Below are 21,320 nucleotides of genomic sequence, written 5' to 3'. Positions count from 1 at the left end.
TGAAAAAAATATTTTTATGGAAACTGTGACCCCCCCCACACCTCAGATTCTTATCAGATTCATATCCATCAAACTTCATTGAAAGTAATATGTAAGTGAGTTGATTCAGTAACCACTTTGACTGTTTCAGTGAATTCATTCGATGAAGGATTTGTCAGACTGATTCTGATCTGCTGCTGGGTTTTTGGTTCATTATAAGATCCGATTCATAAAAGTAATTTGTTGTGATTCAGACTACACAGATTGTGCTGTATGTTTGTGTACAGTCTGCGGGGACAACTCAATTTTCTTGCCATTATTTTGTGGTAGACAGTTTTTTTTCCCCCTCATTTTTGACAATTTTTTCACTTTGGAGTCTTTGGAAAATATATGTAAATTTAATTTTAGCACTTTGAAACAATACCCATAGAACCTTTCAGTTGCACAAAAGGTTGTTTATAGTGGAATAAAGTTCTTTAGATTATTAAAATGTTCTTCACAATATGAAAATAAGTTTATGTTCACTGAAAAGTTCTTTTGGGAAACAAAATGGTTCTTATGGCATCACCACGAAAACCCCCTTTTGAAACCTTTATTTTTAAGAGTGTAATTCTCTGTGTTTGTTTATCTTGGCTAATTTCGATGATGCTTTCAGCTACCAATAGAAGGGTAAAATTCTGTTTACCATATTTTTCCATATCTAAATCCATTCCACAGAATTCCACAGTTTCCGCCACAATCAGCACCGAAAATGTAGAAAATGTGTGACAGATTCCGTGCGGACCTAAAGTTGTGCTGACAGTGATAGTATTGTTTACCTAACCGTATTGTGTGTGTGTTTGGGTGTGTGCGCGTGAGTTTATATTGGCAAAGTAATAAAATGTCATATCAGCAGAGCTTGGCTAAACGGCAAGAAATCAGAACGTCTGCTAAATATTCATGACAGGTTACAGGAGCGTGGAGCCGTGTGTGTGCGTTTTCTGGTCCCTGCACAAAATCTGCCATCACATGCCACCAATCCAGATGATAATGAACCGTTTGCATGCACGCTTCATTCTGAAGGTCACACGCAAACAGAGCCTGACAGTCAATGAAGGACAGGTGAAGAGTCTATCAATCTAGTTAACATATACATGAATTTGACAGCGACCCAGTCCATTTAGAATATCCAGTGGCAGATTATTCCAGAGAGTGACATTCAAAATGTGTGTTTGTGTCTCTGTGTGTGTGTGTGTGTGTGTAAGGGGCAGTGGATTACTGTAAGATTAGATGTTTTGCTTGACTGGGAATCCTCCCATAATATACAATAATTACATGGATCATTGCTTTCCCACCTCAGAGAGAAAGAGAGAGAGAGAGAGAGAGGGCCAAATGAATTCAATTTCATCTGAGCTCCTCCATGCTGATGAGAAGAACGGTCTTATGGGATATGGTGAGGATGACAGCACACGTTACTGCTCTCGTTTCACTAATCACTCTATCCAACACTTCTCTATCATCCGACTGTCCTCTTTCTCCTCTCCTTCACTCACCCATATGTTTTATGGCTCCGCTTTGTACTGAACTTACTGAAATGTTGCTCCATGCAGATCTTTCTGAAGCTTTCCTTTCAGTTTGACTGACTTCTTTTCTTCAGGCCTTAAAGGGACAGATTGTCTAAATCACTTGTCACTTTAAGGCTGAATCAAATGTGATATGATAAAAAAAAAAAATACTGTACCACAGAGTAAAGGCAAGACAACATGTTTTTCTATTGAACTGTGCTTACAGGCTGCATGAAGACCAGTTTTGTGTGAGTGTGTGCTTGTGTCACAAAGTTTGACTACAAATGACTCTTATGAATGAATAAATGACCGGTTCTTTGAATGACTCAAACACAGGAGTTGCCTGTTTAATTCGTTCTGATGAATTCTTCACTAAATTAACTGATTCATTCCAAGTGGTGAATCATCACCACTGAATCAACATCTGATTCACTTACTTTCAGTGATGTTCATCTTTAAATGAAACACTTAAAGTTTGTTAAACTTTACAGACTTGTTCATATAACAGTTATTTACAGATGCGCATTAATTTTTTTTTTTTTTGTACATTTTTAATATTATTTTATATACACTACCGTTAAAAAGTTTGAGGTCAGTTTTTTAAATTTTTTTTCTGAATAAAATACTTCTGCAAGTATGCATTAAACACAGTAAACACATTTATAATGTTACAAAAGATTTCTATTTCATATAAGTGTTCTTTTGAACTTTCTATTCATCATATAATCCTAAAGAAGTGTTTAGGTTTCCTCTAAAAAATTAAGCAGCACTAGTGGAGTAATGATGCTGAAAATTCAGCTTTGCTATCACAGAAATTAATTACATTTTAAAATATATTCAAATAGAAAACAGTTATTTTAAATTAAATGTTTTTACTGTAGTTTTCTTCAAATAAATTCAAAAACATGCTTTTGAACATTGTCCTAAACATAATCTTTTGCATTCCTCAGAAGAAAAAACAAAAATAATACAGGTTTGAAGCAACACAAAGATTCATAAATGAATCCAGCCTATTTCTTAGTTCATTTCTGTGCCTTTTCCCGCCTTTCTCTCCTCACCCCAGGACAGCACGACTCCCTCTGCAGGCAGCGATAAGGGTGAAAGGAGGGAAATAAGAGAGGAGGGAGTCAGACAGAGGGGAGAGAGGGGCTAAGACAGGAAGAGAAGGATTTTAGTGGGCATCCCTGCAGAGCGGACGGAGCAGTAGATGGACCTATAATGAGCACCTGAGAGAGAGGGATGGAAAGAGTGATAGAAAGACAAAAAGAGTGGGAGTTAAGCTTGAAAAATATAGCAATCCTCAAGCAAGGATCAGCTCAGAAATGTGCCAGTGTTTCTCCCGAACGCACTCGCACAAAAACACACTGACGTGACGTTAACTCTTTCTCATTATTATTGCGTGGTGTTCGTACAGTACTGTTAATGTAGCAGTTTAATTATTGCTTTAACATCTGCATAAAAGCTGTTGCGTATACACACAAGCACATAGATACACAAATTTAATCACAGTGCCGGGGACCTGATGCAGCTGAGAATTCAGCAAGCGGCACTGGACTAGAATACTGACAATCACAGCCAGAGAACGGTAAACACAAGCGCGCACACACACAAACAAATAGCCTTGTAGAATACTAATACACACACCACTCCCACCAGAGGCCACTGGGTGCTAAATTAGATTGGCAATTGAAATATGTTTTTGTATGCTAATTTACTGCCTCTGTTTCCCTCTGAAAATTTTTCATTAGCCACTTTCACTAACACCTCACTTGAGGCTGACCGACAACTTTTAAAGAAGTAAATGAGAATACGTTTCCATTTTACTTGCATATTTGCATTAATAAGTGTCAAATTGACAATCACACACATGCACACACACACAAATGTTTTATTCAGTTTTTTTCTTTTTTAATGTAAAATGAAACTAAGTAGAAATTAGCAAGCAGCTAGCTAGACAACGTCTTCCAGACTGTCAAATAACTATTACAACTGACAGAGCATCTTTTTTCTGATATTTAAAGAAATAGATAACCTATAAATGAAAATGTTATTATATACTTGTTTATTTATGTATTACTTTATTATTATTAATAATAATTAATAATAATATTGTTCACATCTGTCTGCTTTAAAAATAGTCTCAAAGTTTTATGAAGCCAGCTGATAGCTCTGTTTGAGGAACAGACCAAAATTCAGGTTATTTACTGAAAATATTGCCCTTGCAGTTCTCCTTTCCCCAAATATAAATTTTTGTACCTCAATGTGAAGAATAAGGGAAGTTTTTCCTTAACACAAACTTGTTGCGTACCTTCAGAACATTTGGAATATACTATAGCATCTTATGGTGCTTTTATGGAGTTCTGTTTTTTATGGAAAATGTCGGTAACACTTTACTTTAAGGTGTTGCGCGTTTCATGTACTTACTCCAGTAATAACAGCATATTAGGCATAATTACAAGTAACTAACCCTAAACCAAGCCGTAACCCTAACCTTAACCCTATAGTAAGTACATGCAGTTAATTAATATATAACTTAGTACTTGTTTGTGTAATTACACTGTAACAATGTCACCTTAAAATAAAGTGTAACCAAAAGTCTTATTTTTTTGTGATGCATGAAAATATTTTTTGGGTGAACTTTAATCTTTGCACCTTGGCATGAAAGAGCAGTTAAATTATCGCACTATAAACTGCAATATATCACACCTTTTGATGTAAAACTTCATGCAAATTGCGCAGTTAAGCATGTTACTATGAGCTTTCCTCGAGAACAGTCATGCAGGTGAAGATCTCTGACATTCATTTCTCACTCAGCACTTGAACTTTCATTTTTTTTTCCTCTCTGGTATTTCACACTCTTGGGTTTTTGACAGCCTGGGTGCCGGGAGTATTTCAAATGAGCGTGTTCAGTTCAAACCCCGTGCAGAAGGGCACTTTGAAGTGCACTTTGACAATGCTTTTAGTGTTCCTCCTAAAACGCTCTCAATATTTTTATGTCTCCACTGTCTTTCAGAGCTTCGCTGTGCCACTTCAGTCATTTTTTTTTTCTTTTTCTTTTTTTGTGCTGATAGGTTTTGTCGAACAGGTAACAAGCATCTCCCCGGGTGAAAATTTCCCAAGAGGCATGCATGACCCTGAAGCTTCAGCGTGACATTAAACCTAACAAACCGCAGTGCTGAAAACACTCACTATACGTTTGCAGTTTTCAGACACAGAGATCCATTATGGCTTGTACAGAGTGCATGGGGTTTCAGAGCAGTGTTGCATTGCCGCAGGTAGTGTTCTGCGGTTGGGATGTTTATAGAGAGCTGCTATTATAGTGTTGTCAAAAATACTGACTTCAGTACTAAGTCGGTACTGAAATTTTAAAAATGTGACAATACCAGCATTTCCCTCTAGCATTTTGAGCACTGTTGGGCAGATTCTTAAACACCTCTGATTGGCCATTGTGTTCACACGCTCAACAGATATGTCTGTGATTGGCTACAATGATCAACGCTTCAAAAACATAGACATCTTTGACGCTCTTCACTGAGCGCTTACACAGATACACACGGGAGCATTTGAAAGCAGGGGTATATCAGCAAATCCGTCTATCAGCGGATATATTAGGGTCCGCTGATACATGCCTGCTTTCAAACGCTCCCATGTGTATCTGTGTAAGCGCTTGGTGAAGAGCGTCAAAGATGTCTATTTACAACATGTTTTTGAAGCATTGATCATTGTAGCCAATCGCAGACATATATGTAGAGCGCGTGAACACAATGGCCAATCAGAGTTGTTTAAGAATCCGCTCAAAATGCTAGGGGGAAATGCTGGTATCGTCACATTTTTAAAATTTCAGTACCAACTTGGTACCGAAGTTGGTACTTTTGACAATACTATATTAGAGAATGGTCAAGGGTGGTATAGACAGAGAAATGGGCTGACAAAAGGAATGTACAGTATGATATATAGGTGACCATATTAGTCATACTAGTGTTTGCTGTTAATTATATGCATTGGTCTGTTTATTAAAATTGTTTTGATGCCTTCTTTAATTTTTACCACTTTTTACATTCGGTGCACTTCTTTGGGATGTTTGTTCACCTGTTTTATTGTCTCCATACCAAGATGCATAATTTAAGGTATCATTCATGTTCGCAGCACAATTGGTGTGGGGAGAGTTACACTCCAAATACTTTGGGTTAGGAGTTTCTTAAGACAAAAAGGGTTGGAGACACTGTGTTTGCATGTGAGAGTATAGTATGACCCCAGAGAACCTTTGCCTCCTGGGCTGAAAACCCTTAAATGGGAAGTTTAACAGCTCTTTGAAGCGTGTATTCCTCTGGCATGTTTGTGTGTGTGTGTGTGTGTGTGTGTGTATGAGCCAGTGATAGCAGTTGAGCTGTTTGGAACAGACAGAGATGGATGGCAATGTACGGACATATTAAAGCTGCTGTGTGAATGAGGGTGTGTGTTTGTGTGAGTGGCTCAGTAATAAAAATCTTATGAAACCTGTCATGAACATTTCTGTCATAATAAGAAATAAATAAATAAAATAAAATAAAATAAAAGTATTTAAGTAGCGAAAATCAACTACAAGATTTACCTTTGAGAAAAAGAAAAACCTTTGAGAATAATAAAAATGCATTACAATAATGAGAACGTGGGGGAAATTTGCTTATTTGTGATGGAATTAATGTCTCAAACAGATACAAAGATATTATATTGTAGTTTTTTTGTAAATTTTGGGGTAACGTTTGACACTTCTTGAGACTCATAACATTTACAAAAACAATTGTAATTTAGTAATTTGTAGAAGATGCTGAATATATAGTATGATCATAAAAATCTGTGAGATTAGATGGTATATGACATTTGAAATTTGTGAGGACATTTGGTGTCTGTGTGCGCATGTATGTCCTCTCATTGCCGCCCACGGGACGAGCGAGAGAGCGGGAGGACGTTTTTTATTTATGACCCGTCCAAAGCGGCAGAAACAGTTGTTTAGAGTTGCACACGCAGACGTGTTTTACTGCCCGAATGAGCTTTCATTTCTCTAGTAATCATTTTTTAAGGGAAGAAAAACTGCAGGACATGCAGTTTGTGGCAGCTAATAATTTTTATTGGCAAATTTTTAAGACCTAAAGTGCAGCACTGGAACATTTGTCATTTTTAATCAGAGAGAGAGTCTCCTGAGGTGTGTTCTGAGTTACCTGAGGCAGCTCTACCTTTCCTAAATGTGAATTCTGCTGTTTTGGCTGCCAACTTCCACTTGGCCTCTGCGGAGGGAAAAAAAAATAATTAACTTCCAAGGACATACAGTATTGAGACTGTGAGTCTGTCTGTCTGCATGGGGGAACTTCATAAAATGAGGTGGAAAAGTAAAACTGACTGACTGACAAATACACATCACCAGGAAGGAGTAACACCGTGTCCTAACCAGACTTGATGCGATAAGATTCCAGCAACAAACAATTTGTCTGTCCACACCAGACTCGACACGACTATTAGACGCAATAAAGTTAATCAAAAATTACAGCCAATCAGAAGAGCGCGTGGGCGGGCTCTCTCGGCAAGCTCCCATCAATCGCAACGAAATGGATAAGTACATAATCAAATTCATGAATATTACACAATTTTAACATTATTAAAAACACATACTGAGTTACTGAAACAATCTTTGTCATAGAATACACTTGTCTGTTCACAATGAGTTGACAGTTTGAACATTCTTGTTTCCTTTTCTTTATTTTGAAGATCTGAGGTGAATTGTCAATTGTTGCTTTCAGTACAGCTATAAAAGACACACAAAATCATATTCAAACTCACTTTAGACGCTTTTAACATTAAATAAAGCACATAAACAGTACCTGAGATTATCATTGCCATACTTTGTGCTGTTGTTTCAGCCGCAACATCGCAGAAAAACAGAAACCGTTTCTAAAATAGAATTATTGCGTGTCACCGTCGCGGCTAGTTAGGACAAAAACACTGCTTAACATGGAAAAGATGCCTTTTATCGTGTGTCGTGGCACATCTGGTGAGGACACGGTGTAACAGGTATTTACGCAGCAAACATTAATTAGTAGTATTTTCTTAGGCAAGCATAATTTCTTTGGCATGTATCTCGTAAAATCTTTGAAATCTTTGCTTATATCAGTCTTTCACTGAAATTCCTGATTGTATGGATTGCTATTGAAATGTAATTTCACCTGCAAAAATTCGCTGAACAATGGTGAATGTCACCGCACCTTAATAAGTGGTCACATTTAATTATGCATTAAAACCACCTACAGTAGAACATCTTAGCAATGTCCTGACAAATAGCTTAGCATCATGGTGGCAAGTTTTGCATGAGCAATCCTTCTTTACATTTTCAGTATAAAGTAAGATTTACTATATTGATACTAAGTTAATATATATATAAAAAAGAAGTTGTTACCTACAGTAGAGCAAAATCACAACTAAATATGTACAAAAAAAAAATATATATATATATTAAAAAAATAAGATAGTTTGACTAGTCAATGGCTTAATTTTTTTTCTGCCTGGTTACCAGAATATATAGTATGTTTTGGGCACTTTTGTGCTGGTCAAGGTGATCATGCATGGCTAAACTGGTAAAGCTGGTCATGCAATAATAGCCAGCTTGACCAGCTTATATTTGTAAAACCTGTCCATCTTGGAATTTAAGCTAGTACAAACTGGTCTAATATGTTTACTTTTCTGCAGGGAAGTATCATGTGCCTATACGTCAAATATTATATTGTACTATAGTATTATTGTTATAAACTAAGGAAAAATATATTAAGAAAGAGATTTACAGTAACATGAGGTTTTAAGGTTAAGCATCGGGCTTATTCAGCCCAGTGGGAAAGTAAGAATAATGCTGCCTTCGCATGCTTTTGGAAAATGTCCTACTTCCCACTTCTGAAGCGAGATTACAAACTTGTCGCATTCAGGTGCTTTGGTGTCGGAAAGAACAGGAATCACGGAGAAAATATAATTAATAATTAATATTATTATTTATTGGGAAAATATTATTAGGACCAAAATGATATTTAGCGTTTCATTCATTGACAACCATATAGACATTCCACGCTATCTAGATTGTCAGCTTGACGACAATTTTGGAATTTCGGTCGAATACAGGCTATTTTCACTGTGTATAGAACATACAATATGCTTTGAATGATTATTCATAAATTTAAAATGCACTTTAATGACAAGGTGATGTAGCTTTTGTGGAAAAAACTAATAAAGAATACCAGCCACAGCAGCAATTGTTCTCCCCTCCGCCATGTTTAAAGTTTATGGCCCGCCAAACTCGGGAACTTGGGCGTCAAAATTATCCCCCAGCTTCCCAGTGGTAAATATGATTTGAGAGGGTGCTAATGTCCAAGTTTTAACTAGGAAACTTTATGATAATTCCGATAACACGTGAAGGCGGCATAATAGCTGTATGAATCCCATATCCGTAGGAAGTTTTATTCCAGCTGGAGATAGTGTGAATGAACAAACCAGGTCAAGAGAAGACTTCCCAAGTTCAGTTGAGTCACCTTTTAGCACTAATCAAATTCCCAGAGTTTTTGAAACACAAACATTTGGTAACTGGTTAATTACCAGTTATTCAACAAAAAAGCTCTGTATAGGAATAAACACGCCGTTTGTCGGCAGAACGGTAGGGTATTGTAAAAGGTGAGAATTGAGTATTTGGCAAAGGCATGTTGCATTTTCACTTGGTCTGTGGGGGAAAGTGGTTTGGCACTGAATGTCCAGTCAAAACTGCTTTTCTAATGCTGATATTTAACTCCAGAGTGTTGCAACTGAAGGTGTAAAATGTGATTTTTAGTCACACAACGTGTGGATCCATGGGAGTGGTGCGGGGTAAAGAACCCCGTAATCCTTGTAGCATTTTAAAGGTGCGAAAACCTACTCGAGCAACATGACACTTCCCACTCGCGCTGAAGAAAGTGTGAATGTCTGTTGGATGCCTGTTCTTGGAGGACCCAAGTCCTGCTGTCTTTGTGTGGGTGTAGTGTGTACTAAATGAAGGAATCACTGAGGTGTGTACAGCTAATACATGTGGACGTATGAATGAGTTTGAACAATTAGGAAGTTGGCATCGGGTAGGGTGGTAAATATCCGCTCTGGCGTGGGTGGACTGGCACCTCTTTGTCCTTCTGTTGTAAGTGAAACTAGGAAATCAGCATCTGTCCGGCAGGCACGGCTGCACCTGTAGCACAGATGATGGATGGGAGAGATTTGCGGCGCACAATGGATTCTGTGGCCCGAGCGGACAAGGTTAAAGGCGGCAGGTGAGGTGGAAAAAGTTGCATTAGCTCAGGTTGACGGAGCTGCTACATTGAATGAGTGACAAGCTCGCTAGAGAGCCGCTGTACGTGTTTGTGTGCTAAAAGGTGTTGGGAGACGGGAAACAAGTGAGCGTGTGATGTGGAGTTTCCTTTCTTGTTGTACGCTCGAGTCAGGCCGTTCTTGCTTAATTCAGAGCGACAAGCCATGCCAGGTTGCCTTCAAAATGAATGTGTGTGTGTGAATGTGCGTTTCATGGATTAAATTGGCCCGCTTGCTCCTGGTTCATGCTCTAGTCTGATCTGATTGGAGTTGTCTGCTTCTGGGGGTGGGGAGGGGGGTTGATTTTCTCCCTGTGAACTCCATAATCACAACAGCAGATGTCTCTAGTTATCAATAATATTGACAAAAATCCTCTGGGTCATGTTCTGACTTTTTATAAAATGAATATGCTTATATTTAAGGTAGTATTTCTAAAGGCAACAACATGAACAGGATGGAAATAAAGAGCTAAACATAGAGGGTTTTATAGTTTATATATGTATACACACACGCATAGACACACACACACACACACATATACATACCTATATAAATTGATTTATACCTATATAGTTAGTGTGAGACAAACTAATACCTAAAAAAAAAAGGGAAAAAAAAAGTCACTTTCTAAAAGAGGGCATTAGGAACTGGTTTTTGTAAGTAAAAGGATTTTTACAAATGCCTGACAAGATGGAAAATGATATCGAGAATAGAGTTGTCAAAAGTACAGACTTCGGTACTAAGTCGGTACTGAAATTTTATAAATGTGATGCTTTGAGCGCTGTTGAGCAGATTCGTAAACACTTCTGATTGGCCATTGTGTTCACGGCTCATCGGATATGTCTGTGATTGGCTTCAATGATCAACGCTTCAAAAACGTTGTAAATAGTCATCAATTCACCAAACGCTTACACAGATACACACGGGAGCAATTGAAAGCAGGCGTCTATCGTGGACCAGTCCGCTGATAGACGCCTGCTTTCAAACACTCCCGCTTTCAAATTCAAACACTTCTGTGTGCTTTCAAACGCTCCTGTGTGTTGATCATTGTAGCCAATCACAGACATATCCGATGAGCCGTGAAAACGATGGCCAATCAGAGGTGTTTACGAATCCATTTAACAGCGCTCAAACTTAGCATCCCATTTTTAAAATTTCAGTACCGAAGTCGGTACTTTTGACAACCCTAATTTAGAACACAGGAAAAATATGTAAATCAATAACCAACTTAAACAATGTATAAAAATAGATTTCTTTTGGTCCATTTTAATTAGAGAAACGACAAATGAATGATGATTTCCATTTTTTAACGTTGTGAGTTTAGAATGTTGTCTTATATGTTCTCTAGGATGGAGAAAAGTGTACTTTGGTAGAAATGACCCCCTTTCATTTTGGCTTATTACCGCCCCTTAATCTGCTTGTTTCCACCCAGGGCTGAACACTGTTACTGACAATCGTCATTTTGGCTGCGTGAGATTCTCCAGCTTTGTTGTTGTTGAGCAACCGAAGCGTGAGCTGTTAAAGCTCCGGCGTCTTCTGGAAAGCGGGCATGCGTGTTTTTGCTCACACGCAAATAGGGGCAAATTTGACAAGCTATAATAAATGATCTGTGGGGTAATTTGAGCTGAAATTCCAAAGACACATTCTGGGGACACCAGAGACTTATATTACATCTTGTGAAAAGGGGCATAATAGGTCCCCTTTAAATGTGAAACTGAAAATAAACTTTATACAGATGATGAGATTTTAAACATCACTTTGAACACTGCATTAACAACAGATATCTGAGCTATTATCTGTGCTCAGTGAGGTAGACATAATCACTTTAGTTTCAAACCGTCTATTTGTCTGCTCGACTGGAAATGCCGCTGGTGAGGGCCAAGAAAGACACAGCATATGCTTATGACTAATGCAATTAAACCCTCAAACATGAACGTAACGTCAATATCTATTAAATAAGATCTTAAAGGAAGAAAACTGTAGCTGAAAACATTTAATTCTCCTTCCCTTAGTTAAGTTAGTTCATGTTTTAGTAAAGTTAGGCAAGTATCAAGTTGTTTTGTAGCCATTATAGCAAAGGTTTTCATCCATATATGTTTTTATTCCATCTGTCCATCTATCTGTCTGTCATTCAGTCTTTCTGCACAGTACTTTTTTGTAAGAGTGGTTAGTTTATTATATTTTGCAAATTAGTGGCATTATAAGACATATGTATTCATGTTATTATTAAGAGAATAGTAAAGACCCTGACACCTCTGTTTCTGTACACGGCAGTTATTTTTTTAAGAGTGTAAACAAATCCTTCTTTTAATCTAGCAGATGTTACCCATCCACCTCTTCCACATCTGCCCCAAATCTAACTTCTTCCTTTCCTGAGCCGTGAAATCATCTCTAAGTTCATCAAGCGCTCCCGATAGCACGAGCGCTGTGTTCGATAAACATCGTATTGACAGCGTGCCAGCGGTAGGGCATATGCCAGCGAGCTGTGAGAGGTGTGGAGCAGTGAGCAGCAGATGTGAAGGACGAGGCCATGTCTGCCACTGATGAGCTGGAAAGTCTTGCTTGTCTGCTGTGGGGCAACTTATCAATAATGGATCAATTTGGTAGGCAACATTAATTAGAGAAGAGATACTGCGTGCGAGTGTGTGTGCAATGTGATCTCATTAGTATTTGTAAATATTTGCAAGTTAGGGATGGTACTAGCCCAGTTTAGTACATTTCCATACTTTTGGATAGACAGTGAGTATACTTACATGCACATTCTTAAATGATTATGCTTAAACCGGCAACGTGTGTGGTCATGTAAACGCGTTAAACCATTTTCCTTTCTTTCAGCGTAAGATCATAAACGCAGAATAAACTGATTGACAGAGTTAGATTTTTGCCCATTACCTTGATTTTGCCCAGCATGTAAACATCATAACCTGCGTTCTATCGGCTTATTGAAGTGCGCATGTGTGATATGTGACAAGAAAGCGTCTTTATTTGGCAGATTTGAACGCATCCAGCCACAGCGAGTGTTTCACAGTGGAGGGGAAATATATTGCAAATTCTGACTTTTTCTTGACCCAAGAAATATAAAAAATGTGTTCTCATCTCGTGGAGCCAAAGGACAAGTGCTACAGTTGTAGAAACTTCAGATATGAGAGGAGAATGAAACATTTTGAAATACTCTGTGGTTTTTAATGCTTTATTTAACATTACAACTCACATAACAAATAGAATACTCTGAGTAAAATAGATGCTTACGTTTTGACGTCACCATTGGGGAATAACCTGATTTTTTTAATACAGTCTTGTAAACGCGGTTTACTTGCATTGCCAGGTTACTGATTTGTGTGTAAATCGGGTTATTTCAATACACTGATTTTTGGTAGTTATCTTGGTCACTGTTGACAGTAGATACTGTACAAACGTACTTTATCACTAGGAAAATTGGAAATAACCAATTAAACATGAAAGTATTATACAGTAATTTAAGACATTTCTCCTTATATAGAACCTTTTGGCATAAATAGAACCCATATATAGAACCCCACTGAACCTTTTGTCTACTGTATGTTCTGTGTGATTTCTATAGAATGAATGAGTGAAATATTTTTGTTTTACCATAATATTGTTTCACTTACTGTATATTTTATACTGATTGAGCTTTTGTGAGCCATACAAAGAATGCAAATTACTTACCTTTTATTAGCCTCATTTGAATTTCATTTACAAACAAATTTGCCATTTATAAAGGCCTTTACAGTGAAAGTTTCTTCATTATTTATTGATCAATTAAAGTCCTGCAATGGATTTGTGTTGAGTTTTTAAAGGGGTCATATAATGCTACTTGATGTCTCCAGAGTGTGTATGTGAGATTTTAGCTCAAAATACCTCACAGATAATTGTTTATAGCATGTTAAATTTGTCACTTTTTAAGGGTGAGCAAAAACGCTCAGTTTTTGTGTGTGTCCCTTTAAATGCAAATGAGCCATTGCTCCCAAGAAGAGGGTGGAGTTTCAAGAGCTTGTGTTAGCATAGCATATTCTGTCATGATAATCTATAAATCGCTTGTGTAGGAACTGTTGTAAGATCCTACAGAGCCAGAGAATATATGCTGCATTAAGAGAGAACAGGTGTAGTTTAGTTTAATTATGGTTATAACTTATATTGTCATCTTGCTTTTACTTTATATGTTATAAATGATAGTGTTTTTGTATGTAATCGAATGTGTACGAATACCTAAACATCCCTCAACAAACCCAAAATTCAGTACAAAAATATGCACTGTTATGCTATGCTAATTGTTTGACACTTTTTGATTCGGAGTATGAAAATGTCTTCTTTTCCCAGTGTAGGCTGAGGACAAGCAGGGTGGCAATATGAATGTGTGCACACTTCAAAGTCAATTAGGAACCGAGGGTTACATAAACTTCATGAGACCTCATTTCTTCTTCAGCTGCTGTCTGAACTGAACCCCAGCGGGCAGACGTGTTCCACAAAATCACGTCTTTGACTGGTTAATTCTTTCCTTCAATAGATCACTAGGCCCTTCGATCGCTCCCCCTGGAAAATTCTGAATATTTTACAATTGTTGTTTTTTACGGTTGTGCGATTTCTTTGAGAATACCTTTGATGTGGTTTGCGAATCTTGCCGGTATTGTAGGATTCATTGCCTTTCGGCACTCGTGGCAAATTAATTATTTTTGTATCATTTTAATCCTCTTGTGTAGCCTAATACGCAGGGGCAAATTAAGACGGCAGTGAATATTTGGTCCTTGAAATATGCAGAAATGTAAATGTAAGTATCCTGCAGGCAGAAGTTTCATCATGTTGAATCTGAGCGCTTAACGTGCACACAAGCTAAAGCGATTTCCGCGTTGTGTCGTACAGAAACAACGTCCAATCGAATAAGGCTGTATGACATTTTCAGTCCATCCTACAAAGATTCAGGAAAGAAAATAGTCTGAAAGGAAACAAGAAGTATAAATAGGTTTTTATAAAACAGATAGTTCCCGCCCTAGATGCTGATTGGTCAATACAGTATTCCAGTCATAGTATAGTAATTTAATGTAAAAACCTGTTTATTAGCACACAAATGCCTGCAAAAATTTACACTGAATTATTTTTGCATGAAGAAAATAATATTTTTACGTTTTTTAAAATTAAAAAATAAATAAATAAATAAACCACAGTTTCACATTTTGTCAAATTATCATTATCATAATGTGTATGGACGTTTGTAATTTCAATGAGATTAAAATAATCTAATATAATGATCTTTAAAAAATCGGAATTTGTCAGAATTAAGTTAAATACAGCAATAAATACTACAATGATAAATAAATATTCAGAGAAATATCAATTTTCTTGATAAAGCAATATTTTAATAAAAATCTGTGATCATAATATTTTTTATTATGTAGTAACCATTTCATAAAAGCAGTAAGTCAAGGCTTTGCTGCATTGTGTCACTCTGCTGCACGTTATATATAGTATTGGCCCTTTAGTATATATTCACAATACAGCACACCCTCTTGCACCTTACTGCTTATAATAAACCCTCTCTCAAAGCTACGATACAAGACGTGTTAAAATGAGTACATTTAATTAGTGCTATTTCATCCTGGGTTTCTAATCCTTAGCTCCCGGCTAGCATAAAGCTTAATGCGGTGGAAAATCGTGTTTTTAGCGAAGATGAAGTAATGATGGCACTCCGTGGCTTAATCATGTTGACATATGCCATCTTCCCTCTCGTGTGTGTTCTGTAGGCAGCTGTTCGTTTGAAGAGCACTACAGTAATTGTGGCTACAGCGTGGCGTTGGGGACTAATGGCTTCGCCTGGGAGCAAGTCAACACCTGGGAGAGACCCTCCATGGACGCGGCCGTTCCCACAGGTATGGGATATACCTACATGCCTCACTTTTTCCTGTTTTCTTTCTCTCTTTCTCTTCTGTTGAAGACTTTTCACTCAAAAATAAAAATTGCCATTATTGTTGTTTCAGACCAATGTGCTGTTTTTTTTTTTTTTTTTAACTTGGAGCACATCTGTGATGCTCCAAACTGACATAAAACACCATTAAAATGCATTATAGAGTGCATCATTTGAGTTCCAGAAGTAAAAATCCCATATATATTCTTGCAATATACATAATCAGCATTATTAAATCAATAGTTTTAAATTTATGTCTTTTTTAAAACAATTATGCAATTCGAAATGCTTGTAGTTCTTCCTGTTTAGTACTTTTTTTGCTTCATATCAAAGTTTGTTATGGTGTGATTTACCTAGTAGCTGTTTGGTTTGGTTCATGGCATATAACTCTTCAAACAAAGACTTTTTAAAAATCCCTATAGGAAAAATTATTGGGAAAAATATTTCTGCAACCAGTGCCACAGAAAAAATGGGTAGGACACTGTTACGCTTTATATAGATTTATGCACTATATTGCCAGTCTTCTGAAGCTACTGTAGATGATAGTGTGAGGAACAGACCAAAATTTAAGCATTAAAAGTAGATTCATGGTATGTTTTTGATAGACATGGTCAGTTGATGTGTGAAAAAAGAGCTGCTTCAACATTTCTTCTTTTAGTGTTACATGGAGAAACAAATATACTGTTTCGGAATGACATGAGGGTGAGAAAATAAGTACATTTTCATTTTTGGGTGATCAGTTCCTTTATCAAACTCCTCCGCCATTCCCAAGATCTATTTTCTTCGGTCACATTTCAGTCTCTCCTTCATTTTATTTATATTTCCCCCCTCATTCTTCTCTCCATTGGCCTCTTGTTATATGGAGCAGGGTTTAAATTAACACCTGTAAACCCGCCAAATGCGTGTGAAAATCCACTGTGGCTGGTAACGCATCAACACACTAGTTATGATTCATAAATTATGTTCTATCACATTGCATGGCATCACTATCAGAGCCCTTCCCCTAAAAGGAGCCTCAAACATTAGCAAAACAAGTGTATAAAGGGTCGCACACTGAAAGAAACGCCTCTTCACCCTTATTCTTTCTGTTTGCTCAGTTTTTTCAAATACCTTAATTCAAACTCGTTGATGCAACTTTGTTCTTTCTTGAAGTGAACTTTGTCCTGTATGGTGATTCACTGTTTTGGACTGCCGCTTTGAACTTGAGAACGCGAGTACAGAATGACGCGACCGATGTGCAATAGGCCCGCATGTGAGATGTCAGAGTCTCGGCGAGAGAACCACTTTTTCCAACCCATTCTCATAAATGCCGCATGTTTAAGAGTTTATTTCTTATATTTTTGTTTTGACTAGTAGAAATTTTGAATGTCAGCTAACTTAGCAGCTAAATTGGCTGGTGAGTGAAAAAGTTCATTTCAAACCCTGTAAAGAGAAGGCACTTTGGCCTCCAGTCTGCCTCGAAGTCTATCTCTTTCTCTCTCAGTCTGTCTCCCTCGGAAGCTCGGCAGTAGTCCACAGTGAGACAAATGGCAATCAAGTTCGCTGTCACTCTCACTCAGCCATCTCCTGCAGCGCTCAACAACCTCTGTCTCACAGCACTCTTAAAGACAATAGAGTCAGCTACACAACTGCGTCTCTCCCCGTCAGCTTATTTAACCCCATTTGCTCCCTACACACTACATTTGACACCGAAGCACTCCGGCTTCCAGACACTCCATTGGAAAGATGCTACATCCTTATAAATGACAATTTTGGGGGGTAGTGTGTTCCTTTCAAGGAACTATGCCAGAATGGGTGCAATGCTTTATAAAGTGATTCCTGTTTAGGACGCTGTATTAAGTCGCCACTTGATGCCCAAAGTAAAATCTGGGTCCTGAAGCAAAACCAGTTGAGACGCACTGTTTTGAGGAAATGAGGTCGTCAACAGCATCAAACAAAATCTAGCCGAAAACATCAAAGTCTAGTAATTTTTCTCTATTGGGGGCACTAGCATCAGGCCCCATCTGATAAAAATACACAAGCACTCATTAATAAATAAACGGCTGAAGAAGCACCATCTGCGCGTGTTGATGTCATCAGGATCTGATTGTCTAATCAGGGGAGGAAATTGGGCCGCGGCATGATCCTTCCGTCATTAAGCCCCGTGGAGACGCACCGATATCAGTCTCTCCTCTCTGATTGTAGGCGGCACTTAATACAGTGTTCAGTGAATTACACCCAGGATGCAAAAGACCTGATGAAAAGTAGCAATTTGAAGAGTGTGCCCACAGGAAAATTGTATTGCTCATAGGTTGCCTTTTTATAGCTCAGGAGAACTAATCAAAGACTTTAGATATACAAAGATGGCACACTCATATTACTATTAATGGGAGAAAGTGCAACACGCAATATGATGGAATAAATCCCGCCTTCTAAATAAAACAGCCAGTCGCTGATTGGTGAAGTCATTGCATCACTGCAGCCACCATTAGAAGCTCCGGTTGCTATAGAAACAGTCTGAGACGCACGCTTAGGACTGCACATGCGCATTTGCTGGTCCAGCAAATTTATTTTTGATTTGATTTATGGGACAATTGTTGTCAGATTTCAGTGGTGATTTCTAATATGAAATTTAATAGTAAGCTGAAAAGCTTTGGAGAATGTTGAGATGTTCCCACATTCAAAGAGATAGGAGCTCTACTGAAACAGCTGCCCGAGAGGCGTTACAAAGATGGCCGCTGAGTAAAAGGACTTGCCTAAAGCCCGGGATACATTGCATGATTTTAGCAATCCTATGAGATCATTACTTTATCACACTGTATGACATGGATCTACTAAACTTGGGTATGACATGCATGTAGACTGTACGATCATGACACCTGTTGACTCGTAGGCTACGATGCAAGTTTCTATAAAAGAATAAAACGTCATCAGCATGCGTTACTGGTAAACAAAACACTATGCTGAATCACACTTTGGCAGTTGTAGTTTTTATGTGTGCTAAAAATAAAAAGGAAGCGGCGAAAGAAGAATGGCGCATATTTATTTAGGTTAATGTTAGAGCGAGCAGCCATGTAAAGTTGCTACTACTTACATGTTTCAAATGATAAGCCATATTTGAGGTCGATAGGCGAATGTTTGGATTTCCTGCCTGACATATTGTAATTACCACAAGAGCACGCCGTTAACGATCTGTCCCTCACGGACTGCGTGACTGCCACTTCCTGTGGAGTTTTTTTTTTTTCTGCGATTAACCGTTTAACACATTTTTGGTCAGCTAAGCCTCGTCTCCTTTACTGATATTTACTTGTCTATTAGGGGGCAGCCCTAATATGATCTTAAAAGAGTTTGATGAGCAACATTTAGGTCATACTGAGATTTTTAAATGTTGACTTCAGTATCTTGGCAAGAGTGCCAACAGTGTCTGTGAGATTATAAGGATGGATATTTTTATCTGAAGAAATCTCCTGGATTTAAACACATATCTCCTTTTGCTCTCCATTTAGTCTCATTGCTACCTAGGAGAATAATTTGCTCATTTGTGCTTTGTTTTTCCTAAGGGCAGAGCAAGAAAAGGTAGGAGATAGATAGAGAAAGGCGACTCAGGTGGGGATGAGGGCACCTTAATGTGTTCTTACAGGAAGTGTAATGAAGCCTGTCAGTCGCCACTGTTTCATTTTATTCCTCCGTGGACCACGGGTCACTAGCATCAATACAATCCATTCCTCTCATTACTGCCGCTCTCTGAGGGCTTCAGAGACAAGCTCCTCCAGGGAAAATACATCTGTGAATGAGATGTTGTGGCCAGGTGCACACGCTCTTATTGCACTCAGAGAGGAGACCAATCATCCCTCCGATGCCACACTCCAAAACATTAAGCGAGGGAATGTGCACCGGTACTTTTAGTTAGAGTTATTTTATGTAGTCAAACTCAATAGTGCCTTTGATGCCAAAAACATCTGATTTTAGGCAGTAATGTGATTTGGGAAAGTTTCTGATTAAACCCCTACAAGAGTATTCATATATTTTTTTGAACATCTGCTTTTGTGTTCCAAGGTAGAAAGAAAAAAAAAAAAATTATATAAATTATAAAAAATTTTTTTGGAGCTACATGAGTACAAGATAACAGAATTTTCCTTTTTGGGTCAAATATCCCTTTAAATCTAAGCTTAAAATTTTAGTCTGTGAGATTTGGGGTCGCTAGTTTGTTCCTTGAAGGAAAAACTAAGTATCTTTTTGAATGGTTTAGACTGCGTTTCTAGCTTCTCTATTTCTTTTATTTATAAAACTTCTTGAAATCTTTTATGGACCTAATGAACTCACAGAGGCCATTTATTTTCAGATGTATTTACACTGCCTTTGATAGACAGATGAAAGCCCATGGCATATTTTTGAATGTTCTTTCACTGTTTCTGTCTTTGTTTCTCATGTTTTTCTGATATTTGTCCTACTATTTCTGTGCTCTGATTGGCCAGAGCTGTCAACAAATCAGAGCCAATCAAAAGTGCTGTCATTTAATCATGACAGATGATTTCCATGCAGCCGTCCACTTGGGTGTCCAAAGTCCCTCTGCATACTGTGCACTTTTTGGAATGGTAATTGAGTTCTGAATTATAGGTTGTCAGGGTTTAATGTGCGTGTTACAGATGGTTGACGAGGGTAAATGGCATTTGTAGCCTTTCGCTTTTACTTTTTCATCCTTTTTTTTTTGTTCTTCTTGATGATTCGAGGGCTCTCATGGGCAGCAGTGCTTGATTGTGTGTCTGATTTCTGTCCTCCAAGATTAGAAAGTGGGGCGGAAAAGGTTGCAATTGAAAAGAAATTGACAGGGAAGGAGCTCTAGGCAAGCACTTGCATACACCCACTTACACATTCACTTAATCATATAGACACACATAAAAACCAGTGTTGAGTGAATCTTTGAGTTGCTCATAATTTAAAGTAGTTAAACTACAGTCATGTTACACTACAAGCTAATGAATTAATTTACTTTTCAGATTATTGTTCTGACACAAAAACATTGAGAATCTTAATTAAGATGATTAATGAGCAGATTTATTCACAAAATGCCACTAATATAACTAGACAACACGTCATTTATATAGTTGAGTGAAAGCATAGTGATCAAACAGCAAAATTGAATAAGATATGTATATATATATATATATATATATATATATATATATATACTGTATATTTGTGTGTATATACAGTATATCACTAAAATGCATGGGCACACACATCAGTACCGTTTTAATGAACTGGTGCATTTAAATTAACTGTCAAGTGAACAGATTCACTAAAAAGAAATGTTCATTTAAGAGAGTTAATGTTTAGGTGACATTTAGTGCCTCAGTTTGCTTGGCTATAAACCTATATGCATATTGCATTACAATGAAATATTACTATATTTCTTATTTTGTTTAGTTTTATTTATACAAAAACAACAACAACAATAATAATAATTATTATAGTCATGTTGATATATAATAGCAACATTTTTGGACAAGTTGTGCAGCCCTGGAAACAAGTGCAGCAAACCTGGAGCTTTTTTGAATTGA

General features: G+C 37.5%; 1 protein-coding gene across 1 annotated transcript in view; it reads left to right on the top strand.

Moving 5' to 3' along the window:
- ptprt (protein tyrosine phosphatase receptor type T) overlaps nt 1-21,320 on the top strand; it is a 243,250-nt gene that overhangs the window by 37,262 nt on the left and 184,668 nt on the right. The window contains exon 2 of the mRNA XM_051897436.1: nt 15,624-15,745. Within this exon, the coding sequence (XP_051753396.1) occupies nt 15,624-15,745 (122 nt within the window). The remainder of the gene's footprint in view (nt 1-15,623; nt 15,746-21,320) is intronic.

This window comes from Ctenopharyngodon idella, chromosome 6 (assembly GCF_019924925.1).
Source record: "Ctenopharyngodon idella isolate HZGC_01 chromosome 6, HZGC01, whole genome shotgun sequence".
Classification (NCBI taxonomy): domain Eukaryota; kingdom Metazoa; phylum Chordata; class Actinopteri; order Cypriniformes; family Xenocyprididae; genus Ctenopharyngodon; species Ctenopharyngodon idella.
The sequence above is the reverse complement of the archived record's forward strand: the minus strand, read 5'-3'. Positions and strand labels throughout refer to the sequence as shown.